We start from the raw sequence: 16,681 nt of genomic DNA on the forward strand, positions 1-16,681 counted from the left end.
GCTTCTGACCCTGCTTCTCCATACCAGACTAACTTTTTTCATGGCAACGTCTTTCAGTCGGACATACGAGCTGAGTGACCTCCTGATGAAGACGTGAACAGTTGCCGCTGCCAACCAAACGCTGCAAGATTTGCTTCCACTTTAATGACTGCATCTCTGGCCAGCTATTGCCACGGACAACACACCCTCCGTTGGTGGAGGTGGACAATACATCGGAACCTGGGGAGGATAATGGAAAGGCTAGAGTTCTTTGATAGTACTAACGGAATGCTAGAGAACGGCGATTGTGCGGACGGGCTCGCCTGCTCTCAGAACGTTTGCCAATCAGACAACGACGCGTTCCATACAAGATTGAATGCGATCGTATATATACCCAACGTATACAAACAGTGGAACAGTGATTGGCGGTGACGGAGCCGTGCGAAGTAACACTGGCTTATCGGTACAGCATGCTCCTGTCCCGGTGGTACATTACAGCACGCGTGAAAACCGGGACGGCATGGAAACGACGCTATCCGGACGGATAAGTCAAGGGTTGCAATGTGGGTCCACACTCGTGCCCGACAGTAAATAAAGGGAAAAAAGAAGTCTATCCTTTCGAGCGCCGCGCGGGGCGAGAAGCTCAACGCTATGGCGATGCGGCGCTCGAAGCTTAGCGCTATGGCGATGGCGGAGGCGGCAGACGACGGATTTCAGTTCCTATTAGATCCAACCGGCAGGTATTTTTGGTTCCCCTCGTTTTTTGTTCTCAAAATTGGCCCCTGCAGTTAGAGGGTCATCTTATCAGTAAAGAGTAAAGACTCCAGAGCCTTGTTTTTTCATAGATTCCCATTGCCGGATCTCGCCGTAGACGAGTATTTGCTGCGCGGCGAAACAGATCAATCTCTGCTATGCGCCGTCGCTCAATCCAGCAATAGTGGTGTGGCCATGCGGCAGTCACGGTACAACAAGAATATGACAGTCGTTCCAAAAGGATCGCCCTGTCGAGTTCAATGCATTCGACAGACAGAGACGATGGACAAGCATCTGACTTGCCCAACAAGTATACATATGCGGCGGAGTGGTTCTACTTGAAGCACATACTAATTCTGATTGTTGTGCATGATCCTAGAGGGTTGACATATAATGAACTTTCTTGATTATGCCAGAGAAGAGTGGTTTATAGTTATACTCATGATACCTTGACCAGTGTAGCACTCTGACTTGGTATTGAAACTGATACATATTTCTGAACAATGCATTCGAAAATTTGGTTACAATTATATGTCACTAATTCCTACTACTATGTGAAACATGGTTTTCGCTTCCCGGACCTCAGCGGCAGTAAATCATTACTGGATGGCGAAGCAATTCAAACTTTGGTGTGCACAGCCACTGAATCCAGCATTGGTGATGTGGGCGATACAGAAGAGACAATACAAGTAGATGTCAACAGCACTTGCAATGGAGTGGCCCTGTCCCTGGCAAACTCAGAACATTCAACAAGCAAAGATAACCCGCAAGCACCTGGCTGGACAAAGAGGTATACAAGTGTCAATGCGTGTTTCTATTTCGAACATATGCCAACTTTGACTGGCATGTATGTTCCCTCAAAAAATACAAAAGTGTAGTTAAAGTGTTGAACATTTGTATTGTTTGTGGGAGTCAACAATCACTTCCAAAGTGTGATTTTCGGTGGGGGTCTTAGTAAGGGATGAGACAGTGGAAACATTTACATTGGTGTTCACTGGATTTATCCGCATGATGGGCGGCAAACATCCACAGAACTTGCTCACAGGTGGGCAAAAACATGCATTTGTATTTTCAAGTTTTATTATCTTGTGTTTCCACACTTTGCCACTTTTCATCATTTCCCTGTTCGCGGGGTTGAATTTTGCTTTACATTAGGTTTCTCTGTGTATCGGTCTGATGATTGTAAAACTGTGTCTTGTTATGTTTGTGCAAATCAGTGCAGAGCCGTGGAGGTTGTAGCAATAGATAAGGTGATGCCAAATACCAGACATCGCTGGTGCAAGTGGCATGGCCTGAAGAAGGCAAAAGAATCTCATGGCTCAAATTGCACAAAGAGAAGCAAGTTTAGAACGGACTTCCACAAGATAATACACCACGTGCTGACAGCTGATGTGTTTGAGACTGGATGGAATTGATTGACAGAAACACATGGTTTGCAAAAACACCCTTACCTTACTCAAATCTACTCCGTGCAGAACCATATTTCAAGAACACAACCGCCACCGTGCATCACATGTAGTTGTTGTGCACGACACAATGTGTTTAGAAGATAGAATTCAGTCGAACAAGTCGAAAGGTAAAGAAGTGATTGTGTTGCATGAACCACACAATGGATATGGGCTGATGTTGTAGGTAGTGCAGTTGGAAATTTCATTGGGTTAACTACTACAGAGCGTAAATGGAAGGTCGGTCGACCAACCAGCAGCAGGGACAAGCCTCCATATATGATGATCGCTATGCAAAGAGCCAAAAATGTAAGTTGGTGCCACATATGGGTGTTGCTGGAGAATTTGGTACAAGCAAGCATACACGCTTTTGCAGTATATGTCGTCAGCCAGGGCACAAGAGCACCACGTCTCCATAGAGCGGTGACCTCCCTCAAATGGCATGAAAAGAAGCAAAATGCTCGAACTGCGGAGTGGGAGGGATCGGAAGAACACCTGCAACAACCCTGAGGTTGTGCTACATGTTGCCGAGAAAGGTGCCCTTGTACGGGCTGTAGCTCTGTGATTGAACTGAATAAGCAGTGCGTAGCACTGACATTTGGCTGTTTTTCCTTGTATGATGAGGCTTAGTAGCCATTGGTGTGAAATGGATTATGCATTGTCGGGTTAGTAATTGTGATGATGTTTCTCTTCGATTAGTCTCAACCTCTGACTTATGTGGCGATGTGTTGTTTAAATCTAACTTCCTGAATTACTAGCTGAGTAGGTTCTCATGCTATCTATGTCTGCTGCTGAGATCGATATTGCAGTATTAATCTTCAGAGTGATTTTGGTCTCTTGTCTTCTATTCATTTTTCTGGTGATTTTTCAAGCATCACATACATGATTGTTTTGTTCAGATAGGCTTATATGCTCGGCAGACAACTCAACCGAGCTGGCACCGACCAAACAGCTGTGTACACGCCCGTGGTTTAGGCCATGGACGGGGCATAGCACTGTACCATGTAGTTGATTTTTGAATGCTTTTGGAACGCCTGTCCAGCAAACCCTGTAGTACTTAATAGCATGCTTTTGGAGTGCCTGCCCAGCTTTATTTGGTGGTGCGATTTGCTGCTGGCCTGGATCAATTTGCGCCAGCAAAGCTGTCCACGGCCCAACCGAATCCAGGTGCTCTGTGTAGGCTTCCTGCCATGCATTCCACCTCGTCCCGGCTGCCATCGACTGAGGAAGCGCTCGCCGGCGAACTGACCTTGGCAGGCGACGTATGTCACCACTACCCTGCCGCAATCCGGGTAGGGGACTACAGGGAGGGCGATCAGATTTGCATCTTGGTTGGCGTTCGCCATGAGCTGTAGCTAGGGTTCTTAAATCAAATTTGGGGAATCGAGTGAGCAAGTATGTGCGGGTCAGCTAAATCAACGACATGCGCCAACGATGGACCGAGCAAGCGCTGCCTCCCACCATGTGTGACGGCGTCGCGGTCGTAAACGGCAGGGGCGATGACGCGCCGTGAGAAACCAACGGCCGTCTAGGACCAAGTTCTGTATATAAATAGCTCTTTATGACGTACAGATACCCTGCAAGCCTACAATTCAACGTACGGACCACATTCCAAAACGAGTTGAATGGGTAGCGATACCGGGAGCGTGCGCGCTCGTCCGCGCCTATCAATTTCCGCGGAATGCTACTGCTTTACGTACCAATAGATCGCTGCTGTTTTCAGGTTGACATCTCGCGACTTGACGGGTGGCCCGTCAAGCTGTGTCCTGATTGATATTTTCGCTGTCTACCGACTACCAGTCGAGTTCATCTCTGATTCTCTGATAATATGGCTGGGATCCACTACTCTGCTATGATGACTGAACCTGACAGTGTCACTTTGATTGAGCTTTTAGCCACAAGACGCCACGCACAATTGGTTACACATCAAAAATGTCTGGTGCAGAAGTCTAAATCAAAGATGAAGTGCAGCACAATCTCACCATGCACATGTTGCGGCGTGCAACGTTCAACCTCCTCCATGATGTCTTGTTGAGAAGAGAAAAAAAATGGGTTGTTCTCTTTTGGGCCATGAAATACAGCCCATTAACCATGGCCCGATGCAGCACGCAAGAAGCTGAAAGCAGTTAAAGCCTCACACTCACATCAAAAAGCCCAGCCCACGTAAGCCCAGATGCGGAACTTTATAGTAGTTTGTTTATTATGCGTCTGTGCATTCGGTGGTGCCAAGTGAAAAATCTTTTAAAGTCCCATCGTTGCTTGTGGAGACAACTTACTTTCTGGCCGTACATTATTCTGCTGCTGCATGAGACCACAATTGCTCAATGTTTAACGAATCATTTAGCAAAAGGAGAAGGGAAGTTTACATAAAGTGTATATATGCCTATATGGTATGGTCTTTTCCCCATCAAAAGTTCAACAAGTGTCTACCTCATCAAAAAAAAGTTCAATAAGTGTCTCTCCGTTTGTTAGAACATCATACGGACATATCAAGGTGGTATATATACTTTATAAACATGATTACTGATGGTGATGTTGAGTTATACTAAGAGAGATACACTGACAAATATGCAAGACATTTGGACCGAAGCCATGTCAACTAGTACGTATTCTTTCCCGGCAGTTCTGTATGGTAACCAATAGGAAGCAGTAGGTAAAACGTAGCGTGCAACACCGAACACTTATAAATTTCATTCTGCGTTTAACAATTATCGCGACCGCCCTCGCGCCACGGCACAATATGCACCGAAGCACTCGCAAAAATTGACGGCCCAACGACGCTAACCGCAGCTCGGCCGAACTCCATGAGCCATGAGCCGCTGTTCACATAACCCCATCACAAAAGTCAAGATCGCCCATGGATTCATACGCTGCAGCGTACGCGTCTCGTCGCGGAACAATTAATGAGTATCTAGTATCTCCGTGTGTGTCTATCTCTCGCATAACGCCAAACCAAGTTTTGGTCAGTGCAAGTGACATTCAGAAAAAGAAGTGCAGTACAGTTGTTGGAGAAGCAAATATACATAAAGTCTGCAAAGACCTGATGATTAGGTTAGACGGAAGCGCTTGTGATTGAGTCGTGGCACCTACATTTTGCGTGTGCTTAAATAGTGCAATATCGTTACGTACTAATAAACCTGTCCCTTTTTCAAAAGAAAAGGACGTAGATAAACTAGTAGCCCACCCAACGAACGGGTCTGCTCCGCGTCGGTGCATGAGCCACGAGGGCGCCGAACCACCAGCAATGCTCATAAACAACAGCTCATACAATGATCCATCGCGATCCGAGAAGGAACTATACTAGTATGTACACAGGGTTAGCTTTGGCTTCTTCTTCTTCTTCTTCTTCTTCTTCTTTTTTCTTTACTCTGCAAGCGGCAAGGTCTTAAGAAATTAAACAAATCGCTCTCGTCTCAGTCGATCGGAAGCAGGATGACGGCTTCGTCCACTGGAATAATCTCTGGACTCTGTTGCTCCTGGCGACCGACAGAATGGAAAATACTGTGCGTCGTAGGGGCAGCGGGCGGGAGAAGAAAACGTTTTCTCCTACTTAACGTGTGCATGCATGGCCGACGCGGGGAGAAAATTTTATATTGTTTCCGTGCGAGTAGGACGAAAGCGTTTGGCGCGTCGCTCCATGTGCGAGTTCGCAGGAATTGACCAGACAGGCGATAGCCAGGTGGGCCTGCCCGACGACTGCAATTTATTGAGGTCTTGAGAAGCACACCTACTAATTAATTAATTAATTGCAACTCAGAAAAGCCTACGTATTAATTCGCCGGAAATCGTGTTTTTTATTCGCCCGCTTTGTTTCATTTTTTTCTTCGGAAAAAAGTTGAGGTGATGGGTTCATCCTAACCAATGTCTCGCTTCATTCTCAAGAGATCAAGCACCAGAAATGGAGTGCGTAGAGGGGCCCCACGTCCCCAACCGGAATTCATTTGAGCTTGCTAAGAACGGCGCACATAAAGTGATTGTTGGATTGAGACTTTGTGCCAAAGTGGTTGATGGAGAATGTCCACGTTTTCACCAGGGTGGCGACAAACATCAGACAAAAAATAGCTGAAATTTGCATCCTATAAAGGCATTTCTGATAGTAATAAGGATCAAGGCTTTGCAACATGTCGGCACTTTGGTTACTTGCTTATCTTGGTGCCCTTCAAGAAGAAGAAAAAATGTATCGTTTTCATAAAAGAAAATTGTGATTTACATATATCTTGGTTTAACATTTGACAAAATTTACTGGAAACATTTAAATATATTTAGTTCATGCCAATATTTTCTTGTTACATGGAACACCTATCCTATAAAACCCATGGTGGCACTGCTAGAGTTATGGCCTCGATTGGCGAAGCTTCTGAAGTGTGCAATTGTTCTATTTATGTGATGTCAGTGGCTGGTTCAGTTCCAGTGTTCAGAGTATATTAAGTTGTAATGTTTGTGTTGGCTCTGGTGAACTTAATATGTTCAAACTGTTTGATCTGATCCTGATGTAAGAACTTGATGTAATACTGAAGTCTGATGAATTGAAGTTTGATGTTGCATTACACTAGGGGTGGCCCCATCAGCCAGGGAGCCCAGTATAGGGCTGGCCTTGGGGATCATGAGGCCTGGCGATGACCCAGATCCATGAAGAAGTCCACGGGGCTGGAAAGCAGATATGAGACCATCTTGGTGTGCAAGCCAAGGAACCCTCGAAAAGAGGTCGGTTAGGATCCTATAAACCGTAGATCTTGTCCCCCATATAAGGCGAGGCTAGGGGTAGACATTCCCATCTACTCTCGTAGACTAGATTCTTGGTAGCCATATTCATCATCATCCATGTAACCCCCTCGCACAAGGTGCTCCATCATCAATACAAAACACAAAGCATGATGTGGGGTATTACCTCACTATGAGGGCCCGAACATGGGTAACACCCTTGTGTGAACTCCCTTCTAGCACTTCTGGCCACGCCCACCACCATACCGAGAGACTAGCAGTTTCCTGTACCATCAGTAGGCGCGCCAGGGAGGGGTTGCGTTAGCCGAAGATCGATTCTAGATCAGATATCTAGTCATGCCCGATGACTTCATGACGGGACAAATGTTCATCTATGGCCCCCTCAAGTTCATCAAGGACAGTCAAGGGCTCCTCTATGATGAGACCACACCTTCCCCCCATTGACCCCATGCACTTCGAGAGCCTCGAGTTCCAGTTTGATCAACATGACGACACCATATGCCTATATGCTCCTTTATCACCCTTGGCGCCCGAGGCTTGGCCAATCTCGGCCAAACTCGAAATGGCTGGATCTTCATGAACCCGCCAGCCCACCCAATCAGGAAGTGTCAACAAGATCTTCCAGGTCGCCGATACGTGTTGGGCCCAGAAGCTCGCATGACAAACGGGCTATGTGATTGCACCAGCAGCTACAGAGCACCTAGAGTGGTTGGACTGCACGGTCACCTTCGGCCGTAAGGACCACCTAGCTTACATCCCTCACCCAGGGAAGTTTGCCATTGTAGTAGACTTGATCGTTAGCGGCTTCTGGCTCCCAGGATTGTGATGGACGGGGGCAGGGGGATCAACATCATCTTCCAGGACACTCTGGCAAAAATGGGTATCTCGAAGTCTCGTTTGCAACACCCACATTGACCAGCTTCCACGGCTTCATGCCAAGCCGCCCGGTGAAACCCCTCGCTCACCTCGACCGACAGGTTGTGTTTGGAGATGAAGAAACTTCAGGTCAGAAACATTCCTCTTTGAGGTCGTGCCATTATGCATGGGATACAATGTCATCCTTGGCAAGCCAACTTATGTAAAGCTCATGGCGCTACCGACCTATGTGTATCTCTAGCTCAAGATGCCAGGACCAAATGTAATGATCACCGTCCACGTCAAAACTGAAAAAGGGCTCGAGGCAGATGTCACCAACATTGACCTTGTGAAAGCCACTACGGCTTTCGTAGAGCTCGAAGAAATCAAGAAGTACATTGAACCGACCACAACAACACAACCACTAAAGCCCAAGCCCGGACTAGCCTTCTAATGGGCTGTTGATAAGAAGAAGTTCCAAGTTCACTCCAAAGACCCAAAAAAAATAGTAGACATAGGGAGAGACTTACTTCTCGAGCAGGAGACGGTATGAAGAATATTTTGTGTGCTTGGTAATTGTCGGATCCGGGGCTCCACAGACCCAAGAAGGTTCGAACTCTGGGGCGTGTGCGAAGATCTCAACCTCTCAAGTCTCAAGCTCGTCACCCAATAGCCTAGCCTCGTCGGGTACACGCTCGAGCGGGGGAAAGCTGAGGACGAACAAGTATAGAGGATGAATTGCCTCGTGAGGGCTATGGTGCTGAGGGTGGAAAGGATCCGATCTGGGTCGACCCCCCTCTACGGTGGTGGCTAATTTATATTTATAGTGGTCTCGGTCCTCTTCCCCCAAACTTAGGCTTGAAGGGATCCCACAGTGGCCAATTCGAAGGGGACAAGAAGTACATCTAATCTTGACGAAAGGTGGTCTTCGCCTGCAAAGCTTCTGGTCGTGAGGTTGTGGTGGGCTCGATGATGACATCCGCCATGCCGAGCTCGTGGTCTTGGTCTTGTTGCACTATAATGGAAACCTTTGGGGGATTCCTCAGGAACCCGCGCTTGTCCTTGCCTCCTTAGCACCAAAGAGGAAACTGTCTCCTCTGTGCCCATTGGCGCCCGCCTGGCCATGGTCATCATGGCTCACGTTGTCGTAGCCTCGTGAGGCTGGGTACCTGCATAGAAATCTCCGCTCCCTGGGAGGCCACCTCCTTCGGAGGTCTTGGCGTCGTTTGCCACGCGAGGCTAGGGCCCTCGTGAGGGTCTTGTCTTGAAGATCTTGCCGCTGGGCCGTGCCGGGCCGTCGAGGGAGCCACGTCGTGGGCCGCAGGCAGGTAGGTCTGGGTACCCTGGTTTCCAGAATGCCGACAGTAGCCCCCGAACCCAAGGCACACCTGAGCTGGCTTCCAGGCAAACCAAGGGGCATGGTCGAAGCGCCGCGGGCCCTAACCGCCTGCGAGCCCCGGCACAACGCGTGGAGCCTGACGGGACGCGGACGCCTCCACTTCCACACGTCGACTCGGCAACTGCCCAGGCTGACAAAAGACTGGCGCATGTCTGTAGAGCCATCATTGCTTCCCCTTGCCTTGCTCCAGATCCCCTTCTTCCCATCGAAGGCTTCTCCAGATCCAATCGCACTCCGCCCCCTTTCTCCTTCCCCGACACCGGTGACCACACGAAGGCGCCCTGGAAGTGTGCGCCGCAAGCTCCTCCTCCTCTCTTGCACCAGCACTTGGCGCGTCCTCCATCACTGAGGAGGCGCACCTCGCCCCCGTGCTCCCGCAGACGACGAGTGACGACAACGGGATTTAAATATTATCGCAAACATATTCATCATGAGATTTAAATAAATTTTCAAGATCATAAGAATCATCACCCCAATCATTATCATTGCAACAAGTAGTGGACATAGCAAAATTAGTGTCCCCAAGCTTGGGGTTTTGCATATTAATTGCACAATCTACATTAATAGAATTTATAGTAAAATCATTGCAATCATGCTTTTCATTCAAGTAGCTATCTTGAATCACTTCATATATTTCTTCATCACAATTTTTAGATTCACGAATCTCAAGCAAAACTTCATAAAGATAATCTAGTGCACTCAACTCACTAGCAATTGGTTCATCATGATTGAATCTTTTAAAAAGATTAGCAAGTGGATGAGGATCCATATCAAGAGATGTTTAGAAAGCAAAGATGCAAGCGAATAGAAGACACATGGCACACAAGCAAAGAAGAGATCTGACGAGAAAATGACGAACGAAAAATAGGGCGGATAAAACGGCAATTTTTTGTGAAGTGGGGGAGAGGAAAATGAGAGGAAAATGGGAAATAATGTAAATTGCGACAAGATGAGATTTCAGATTAGGAACCTGGTAGATGTTGAAGATCCTCCCTGGCAACGGCGCCAGAAATTCCTTTTGATGGTCGCTTGAAGCTACGTCGGTATTTCCCCAAAGAGGAAGGGGTGATGCAGCATGGCGGTGGTAGGTATTTCCCTCAGTTATGAAACCAAGGTTATCGAACCAGTAGGAGAACCAAGCAACAGAACGTAAACAACCCTGCTCACAAATAACAAATACTTGCAACCGATGTGTGAAAGGGGTTGTCTATCCCTTTCGGGTAGCGGCGCCTCAAGATAGGCAAACATGTGTGAGATAAATTGTAGTAGATAGATCGAACGCCAAATAAAATAAATGAGAATAAATTACAGCAAGGTATTTTTGTATTTTTGGTTCAATAGATCTGAAAATAAAAGGAAAGGAAAAGTAGATCGCAAAGGCAAATAATATGAGAAAGAGACCCAAGGGCCGTAGGTTTCACTAGTAGCTTCTCTCAAGAAATATAGCAAATGGTGGGTAAACAAATTACTGTTGGGAAATTGATAGAACTTCAAATAATCATGATGATATCCAGTCAATGATCATTATATAGGCATCACATCCTAGATTAGTAGACCGACTCCTGCGTGCATCTACTACTATTACTCCACACATCGATCACTATCCAGCATGCATCTAGTGTATTAAGTTCATGGAGAAAAGGAGTAATGCAATAAGAACGATTACATGATGTAGACAAGATCTATCTATGTAGAGATAGACCCAATCGTTTTATCCTTAGTAGCAACGATACATACGTGTCGGTTCCCCTTCTGTCACTAGGATCAAGCACCATAAGATCGAACCCACTACAAAGCACCTCTTCCCATTGCAAGATAAATAGATCAAGTTGGCCAAACAAAACCCTAATATCAAAGAAGAAATACGAGGCTATAAGCAATCATGCATATAAGAGATCAAAGAAACTCAAATAACTTTCATGGATATAAAAAGATAGATCTGATCATAAACTCAACGTTCATCCGATCCCAACAAACACACCGCAAAAAGAGTTACATCATATGGATCTCCAAGAGACCATTGTATTGAGAATCAAACGAGAGAGAGGAAGCCATCTAGCTACTAACTACAGACCCGAAGGTCTACAAAGAACTTCCCATGCATCATCAGAGAGGCACAAATGGAAGTGATGAACCCCTCCATGATGGTGTCTAGATTGGATCTGGTGGTTCTGGACTCTGCGGCGGCTGGAATTGATTTTCGTCAACTCCCCTAGGGTTTCTGGAATATTGGGGTATTTATAGAGCAAAGAGGCGGTCTGGGGGGCACCCGAGGTGGGCACAACCCACCAGGGCGCGCCTGGGCCTCTTGGCGTGCCCTGGTGGGTTGTGCTCCCCTCGGAGCACGGTGCTGACTTGGCCCATTGGGTGTCTTCTGGTCCATAAAAAATCTCCGTCAAGTTTCATTGCATTTGGACTCCATTTGGTATTGATTTCCTGCGATGTAAAAAACATGCAGAAAACAGCAACTGGCAATTGACACCATGTCAATAGGTTAGTGCCAAAAATGATATAAAATGACTATAAAATGATTATAAAACATCCAAGACTGATAATATAACAGCATGGAACAATAAAAAATTATAGATACATTGGAGACATATCAGCACCCAACGTCTCCAGTAGCAGGAGGAGGACCTCAAGGCCCGTGAATCAAAGCTTGCCGATCGTGACTCCAAGCTGGCCCAGGTGACCACTGAACAGGTTGCGGAGCACGATCGCCTGGCCAAGCTGAAGGAGGAGGTGGATGAAGCCTAGGCATCCCACGCCCAAGATGTCTCCGAGTTGACAACCCAGCTGGAGGCCAGGGAGAGGATCCTTACTTCCGCCAAGAAATAGGCGGCCGTGGAACATGAAGCCTTCCTCTTATTCGAGCTTAGGTCTCGCGAGGTGCTACGCTCCATCTGTAGGGGAGGATACGAGGAGCCCGCTGGCGACCCTAAGGACGGCCTTGCAGGGCTCTCCTCCAAGCTTGCCGGAGCGCTTGAGGGCGCTGCCGCTGAAGAGGAATCCATCCTGGAGGAGGAGTGTCGTTCTCGCTTCACCGCAGCTCTAACACGCGTCCTCAGCTAGCTCTACCTCCAGGATCCGGGTTTCAACTTCGACACGGTGATCCGCCCAGTTGCTCCTGAGTCCCGCGCTACTGCTGCGAAGGCTGTGAAGGATCACGTGGATGTGCTACTGAAGAAGTTCCTCTACATCCCCGACGCTACGCCCACGGTGGTGGGGGACAGCAACGGCGATGATGGCGGCAACGACGTTGACGACGGGCTCCCAGCGACCGGGGCAAGCGGCGGCGATGGCCAAGGTGATGGTGGCGCTTCTTTCTAGTTTTTATCTTGCGACATTTACCGTGCCTCGTGGAGGCGTAAAACTTCTGTTTGAATTTTTGGAACACTTTGTGCTTGTAATAACTATTAGGACTCCATGATTTTCTTATTCGTGCTTGGTTTCTTTCATGTTTAATTTTGCGCTCTGCGTCGGCAGGGCCCAGCCTTGCGCATACCTCGACCGGCGTTGGGGCGTCCGGATCGCCGGGACGACACCAAGGGGCGAGGGGCTATGTGACTAGTGAGGCCCCTGAGTCACGATGCTCAGGGGTCCCCCTTGACGTACGAGCAACTCTCATCAAGGAAACGTGGGTAGAGATGAAGTTAATCCGGAGCCCTCCATACCTTTCCCCGCAAGCTTTCGCCTGGGAGGGGCACGAGAAGACTAGGTACAAGGGACCTGGAAGGTGGCGTGCGCAAGGCCGGGCCTGAGTGTAGCCCCCGTATCCAGCCCCCTCGTGCACACATTTCAGGGGAATGTGGCGTGATAGGGCCGTGGATCCATCCTGAGGTTGGTGCATCCCCTAGGGTGCCCTCAGTTGTTTATCCACCAGCGCGGAGCATGGGGCTTCCACTTGGGCATGGGCATAGCTGCTATGGGACCGTGTCGTCCGCCAGCGCGGAGCATGGGGCTTCCACTTGGCGTGGGTGGGAGTTCCTGTGTGGGGGGGGACACTCCGGGGCGTGTATAGCCCCGTTCGTACACGTGGCTAGCACAACAGAACTGGAGGAGGTGTATTTGGGCACCTGTGAGCTAGCGCGGTACTCACGAGGCCTTACCTCATGGTGGGTTGCGCCTGAATCTTTTGGCGTAGAGCATGCTTATGCGACCTGTGTGGTGGGGGCTCCCTGCACCGAATGAACCTCAGGAGGTTATCACATGAGAAGGCCGAACACCAATGACCGCAGTGTTGGGAAACGTAGCATGCAATTTCAAAAAAAATCCTACGCTCACGCAAGATCTATCTAGGACATGCATAGCAACGAGAGGGAGAGAGTGTGTCCACGTACCCTCATAGACCGAAAGCGGAAGCGTTTGACAACGCGGTTGATGTAGTCGAACTTCTTCTAGATCCGACCGATCAAGCACCGAACATACAACACCTCCGAGTTCTGCACACGTTTAGCTCGATGACGTTCCTCGTCCTCTTGATCCAGCAAAGGTGTATAGGAAGAAGATGAGTTCCTTCAGCACGACGGCATGGTGACGGTGATGGTGAAGTGATTTGCGCAGGGCTTCGCCTAAGCACTATGAAGATATGACCGGAGGCGTAAACTGTGGAGGGGGGCGCCGCACACGGCTAACAATTGTTGGTGTGTGTTCTAGGCGCCCCCTCCCCATATATATATATATATATATATATATATATATATATATATATATATATATATATATATAGGACAACACTATTCTAATCCTGGGATTAGAATAACTATTTGGATCATGGAGCCCTATATAGGAGCAGCGAAGGTGTTCCCGAAATCACAAAAAGAAAAAAAGAAATCCCACCCCCGAACCCCCGTTCCCCACCTCTCCATCACTCTCTCCCTGATCCCCGTCACCGCCAACCCCGCTGTCGCGCGCCTCCTCCCTCACGGCTCCTCTCCCCACGGTTGGCGGGCCTCCTCCCAACGACCGGCGTGCCTCCGCCCTCCACCCCCGGTCGGCGCGGATCCTCTCATGCAGTCAGGCCGAGGGGGCAGGAGCTGCTGCCGCCCCCGCCGGTGTCGTCATCCTACGAGGCGTGGGACCTCTCCGACAACGAGACGGTTCCGGCCACGTCCTGGGCCACCCTGCCCAACAGGGCGCTGTTGTGCCACCTGCCGCCGCTTGATGTCGGGAGGTGCACCTGCATCATTGTCAGGGAGAAGGCCACCGGGGCCAGAGGCGTCGCGTTCTACTCACTCTACACCAACGTGAGCTAATCCTCGTCCTCCCCCTTCTCTTTCTCGGCTTCAAACTTTCAAAATCCGGGGGAGAGTAGTGTGATTAGTTGCTGAGATTGGTTTCATAAGGATTCGTGTGTGCCCATCTCTCTGTTGTGCAATTGCAGGAGGGGAAGAGGCGGCAGGACCGGAAGCTGGCGGTGGCCCGGCACCGGAGGATAGGGAGGTCGGAGTTCATCATGGCGCAGAAACAGGACAGTGTCTTCTGCAGCTCCGACAAGAACTTCCTCAGAACTATGCGTGCCAATCTTGTTGGATCCAAGTACCAGATTTGGGGCCAGGTACATGATGTTCCCCTTCGTGATTCTTGATGTCGCTCTCCTGGATTCCGGACTGATTTACCATGGTATACATGAACCAATGATGAGTGTTAATGGTCGCCGATGTAGGGGAACCGGGTCGATGAGCTTAAGAGCCAGTCCAAGCGGCTTCTTGGCATTATCGCGTAAGATTCAATCTCCGTGCATGACATGTCCATGAATTGTATGGATTTCTTGACCAATTTTTTATTTTTGCAGGTTTGCCCCTACTATTACTACGCTCATGGGGAGTTTCAGAAGCATGAGGGCATGGATCCCCAAGAACCAGTCCATGCAGGTGAGGACCAACAGTTCTGCTCAGGTAAATCCATTTGCAACACTGGGAGATTCATTAGTGAACTTGAATGGATTCGTTTAAACCAAGGAGGCATATGGCCTTTAGTTGTGGAATGTTGCTGCAGATTCAGCACGTCAGTGGGCTTCCAAAGGATTGGCGGGAGAAGAGGAGCAGAGCTGACCAACTCTGCTCAAGATCACCTTTCTACAACAATGTAAGCAGCTTCCCTTAAGAAACTTATTGACCCTTCAGATCCACGTGTCGGGAATTGGGAGCTAAGCTTTGAGATGTAATTGTTTCACGAGTACCTAAAATGCAATGTGTCTGTTTTCTGCATTTGCAATAGATGACGAAGCACTACGAACTAGATTTCAGAGAGAGGGTTGGGAGGATGGATACAAGGTGCAGACATCAGTGAAGAACTTCCAGATGACTTTGGAGGTAAAATTCTGCTTCGACCAGATCCCGCCGCTGTGGCTAGTGCCCCGACCTGATCCTGACGCCCAGCACTCTCCCGCATCCCATGGCCTACGCGCCTCCAACCATGGCCACTGCCTTCCCCACCCACGAGAGCCACCAACCCCCCACCGGCTGGGACGGCCAGGGAGGATACTGCGACCATCCAGCGGCCGCCGTGCCATCCAGCTGCAGTTCAGAGCCGCCAATAGCTGCAGGTCACACCCATACCCAATAGCGCCGCTGGCGCAAAGGTCTTCATGCTTGTACCGGTGCTTGGGGGTGCGTCGGAGCACTGCTGCCCACCTTGGCAGCTGCATAATTGATTCACCTAGTTTTAACAAGTATGTATTGTGTTTCAGTGACTGATCTCTACCCGTTTCACATCAAGCATGTATTTTGTCTTGTAGATGCCGGTGAGGCCAAAAGTGCTGGTGGGGATCAAAGGAGGAAGCAACAAAAGAAGTAGCCACGCGATCCAGTACAACAAGCTGCAGGCAGTGCAACATTTTTGTGCACTTTAGTTCAGCTTCTACTCGCGTGCCATGCTGCCACTACCCTGGTGGCGCAACCCGCCTCTCCCTGTTAATTACTGTGTGCGAGAGCAATGCAGGTGTTGCCCCTGCACACGCAGCCTCAACAGGCATTGTATATTTTAGTAACAGTTTCATGATGTTGTAGATAGGTGGCATTTGTGCCCGTGGGTGTTTGTGATTATTCCTAAATGGGGATATCTCGTTTCATATTTCTGTTGCTTACCACATGGGTGTGTAGTGTGTGCTGATGCATGCGACACAACCACTGCCTGGCAGGACACGCATGCCACCAAACATCCTAGTAGTATCTTTTTTAGGTCAAATGTGTGTACTACAACATGTTCAGTTGTCAGTTGTGAATTAGATACATGATATTTCGACATTTCCCATTTCAAAAATATTGATGAATATTTCTACATGTGTATATTGAACTTAAGAATTTGCATCCGATTTTTATAGACCAAAACACCGTAGTTTAAAAATGCAATAAATAAAAAAAAATCACGTGAAGTTCACTAGGAATACATAGGAAATATGGAGAACAAAAACGTTGACATTATTTTTTTCAAAAGTAAATTTTTTAGAAAACCATCAAGTTAAAAGAAACAAACATTTGTAAATCCAGCATCGCTGAATAAAGAAGTTCAAAGGAAAAACTAACAA

The 16,681-nt window shown here is 48.4% G+C and overlaps 1 protein-coding gene and 1 pseudogene across 4 annotated transcripts; both read left to right on the forward strand.

The window, feature by feature from the left end:
* The first annotated feature begins 527 nt into the window (after nucleotides 1-527).
* Nucleotides 528-2,875, forward strand: LOC123085548 (uncharacterized). Of its 4 annotated transcripts, none has more exons than XM_044507206.1 (3): nucleotides 528-719; nucleotides 1,319-1,522; nucleotides 1,950-2,875. In XM_044507206.1, the coding sequence occupies exons 1-3, from the start codon at nucleotides 631-633 to the stop codon at nucleotides 1,969-1,971; spliced, it is 315 nt and encodes a 104-aa protein (XP_044363141.1). In that variant the 5' UTR covers nucleotides 528-630; the 3' UTR covers nucleotides 1,972-2,875. The 4 variants fall into 4 exon arrangements, 2 of the variants coding, with proteins under 2 accessions (XP_044363141.1, XP_044363140.1); XM_044507205.1 differs by having other exon boundaries at nucleotides 1,955-2,875; XR_006439821.1 differs by having other exon boundaries at nucleotides 561-719; nucleotides 1,319-1,777.
* Nucleotides 2,876-8,022: 5,147 nt separating this feature from the next.
* Nucleotides 8,023-16,006, forward strand: LOC123083755 (tubby-like protein 4; annotated as a pseudogene).
* The last annotated feature ends 675 nt before the right edge of the window (nucleotides 16,007-16,681 follow it).

This window comes from Triticum aestivum, chromosome 4A (assembly GCF_018294505.1).
Source record: "Triticum aestivum cultivar Chinese Spring chromosome 4A, IWGSC CS RefSeq v2.1, whole genome shotgun sequence".
Classification (NCBI taxonomy): domain Eukaryota; kingdom Viridiplantae; phylum Streptophyta; class Magnoliopsida; order Poales; family Poaceae; genus Triticum; species Triticum aestivum.

Excerpts from the sequence above, each read along its gene's own strand:
- LOC123085548 (XM_044507205.1), top strand. The coding sequence starts at position 631 with ATGGCGATGCGGCGCTCGAAGCTTAGCGCTATGGCGATGGCGGAGGCG. Across the intron at positions 720-1,318 it reads CTATTAGATCCAACCGGCAG|CGGCAGTAAATCATTACTGG; the intron begins GTATTTTTGGTT and ends CCCGGACCTCAG. Across the intron at positions 1,523-1,954 it reads GCACCTGGCTGGACAAAGAG|AGCCGTGGAGGTTGTAGCAA; the intron begins GTATACAAGTGT and ends AAATCAGTGCAG.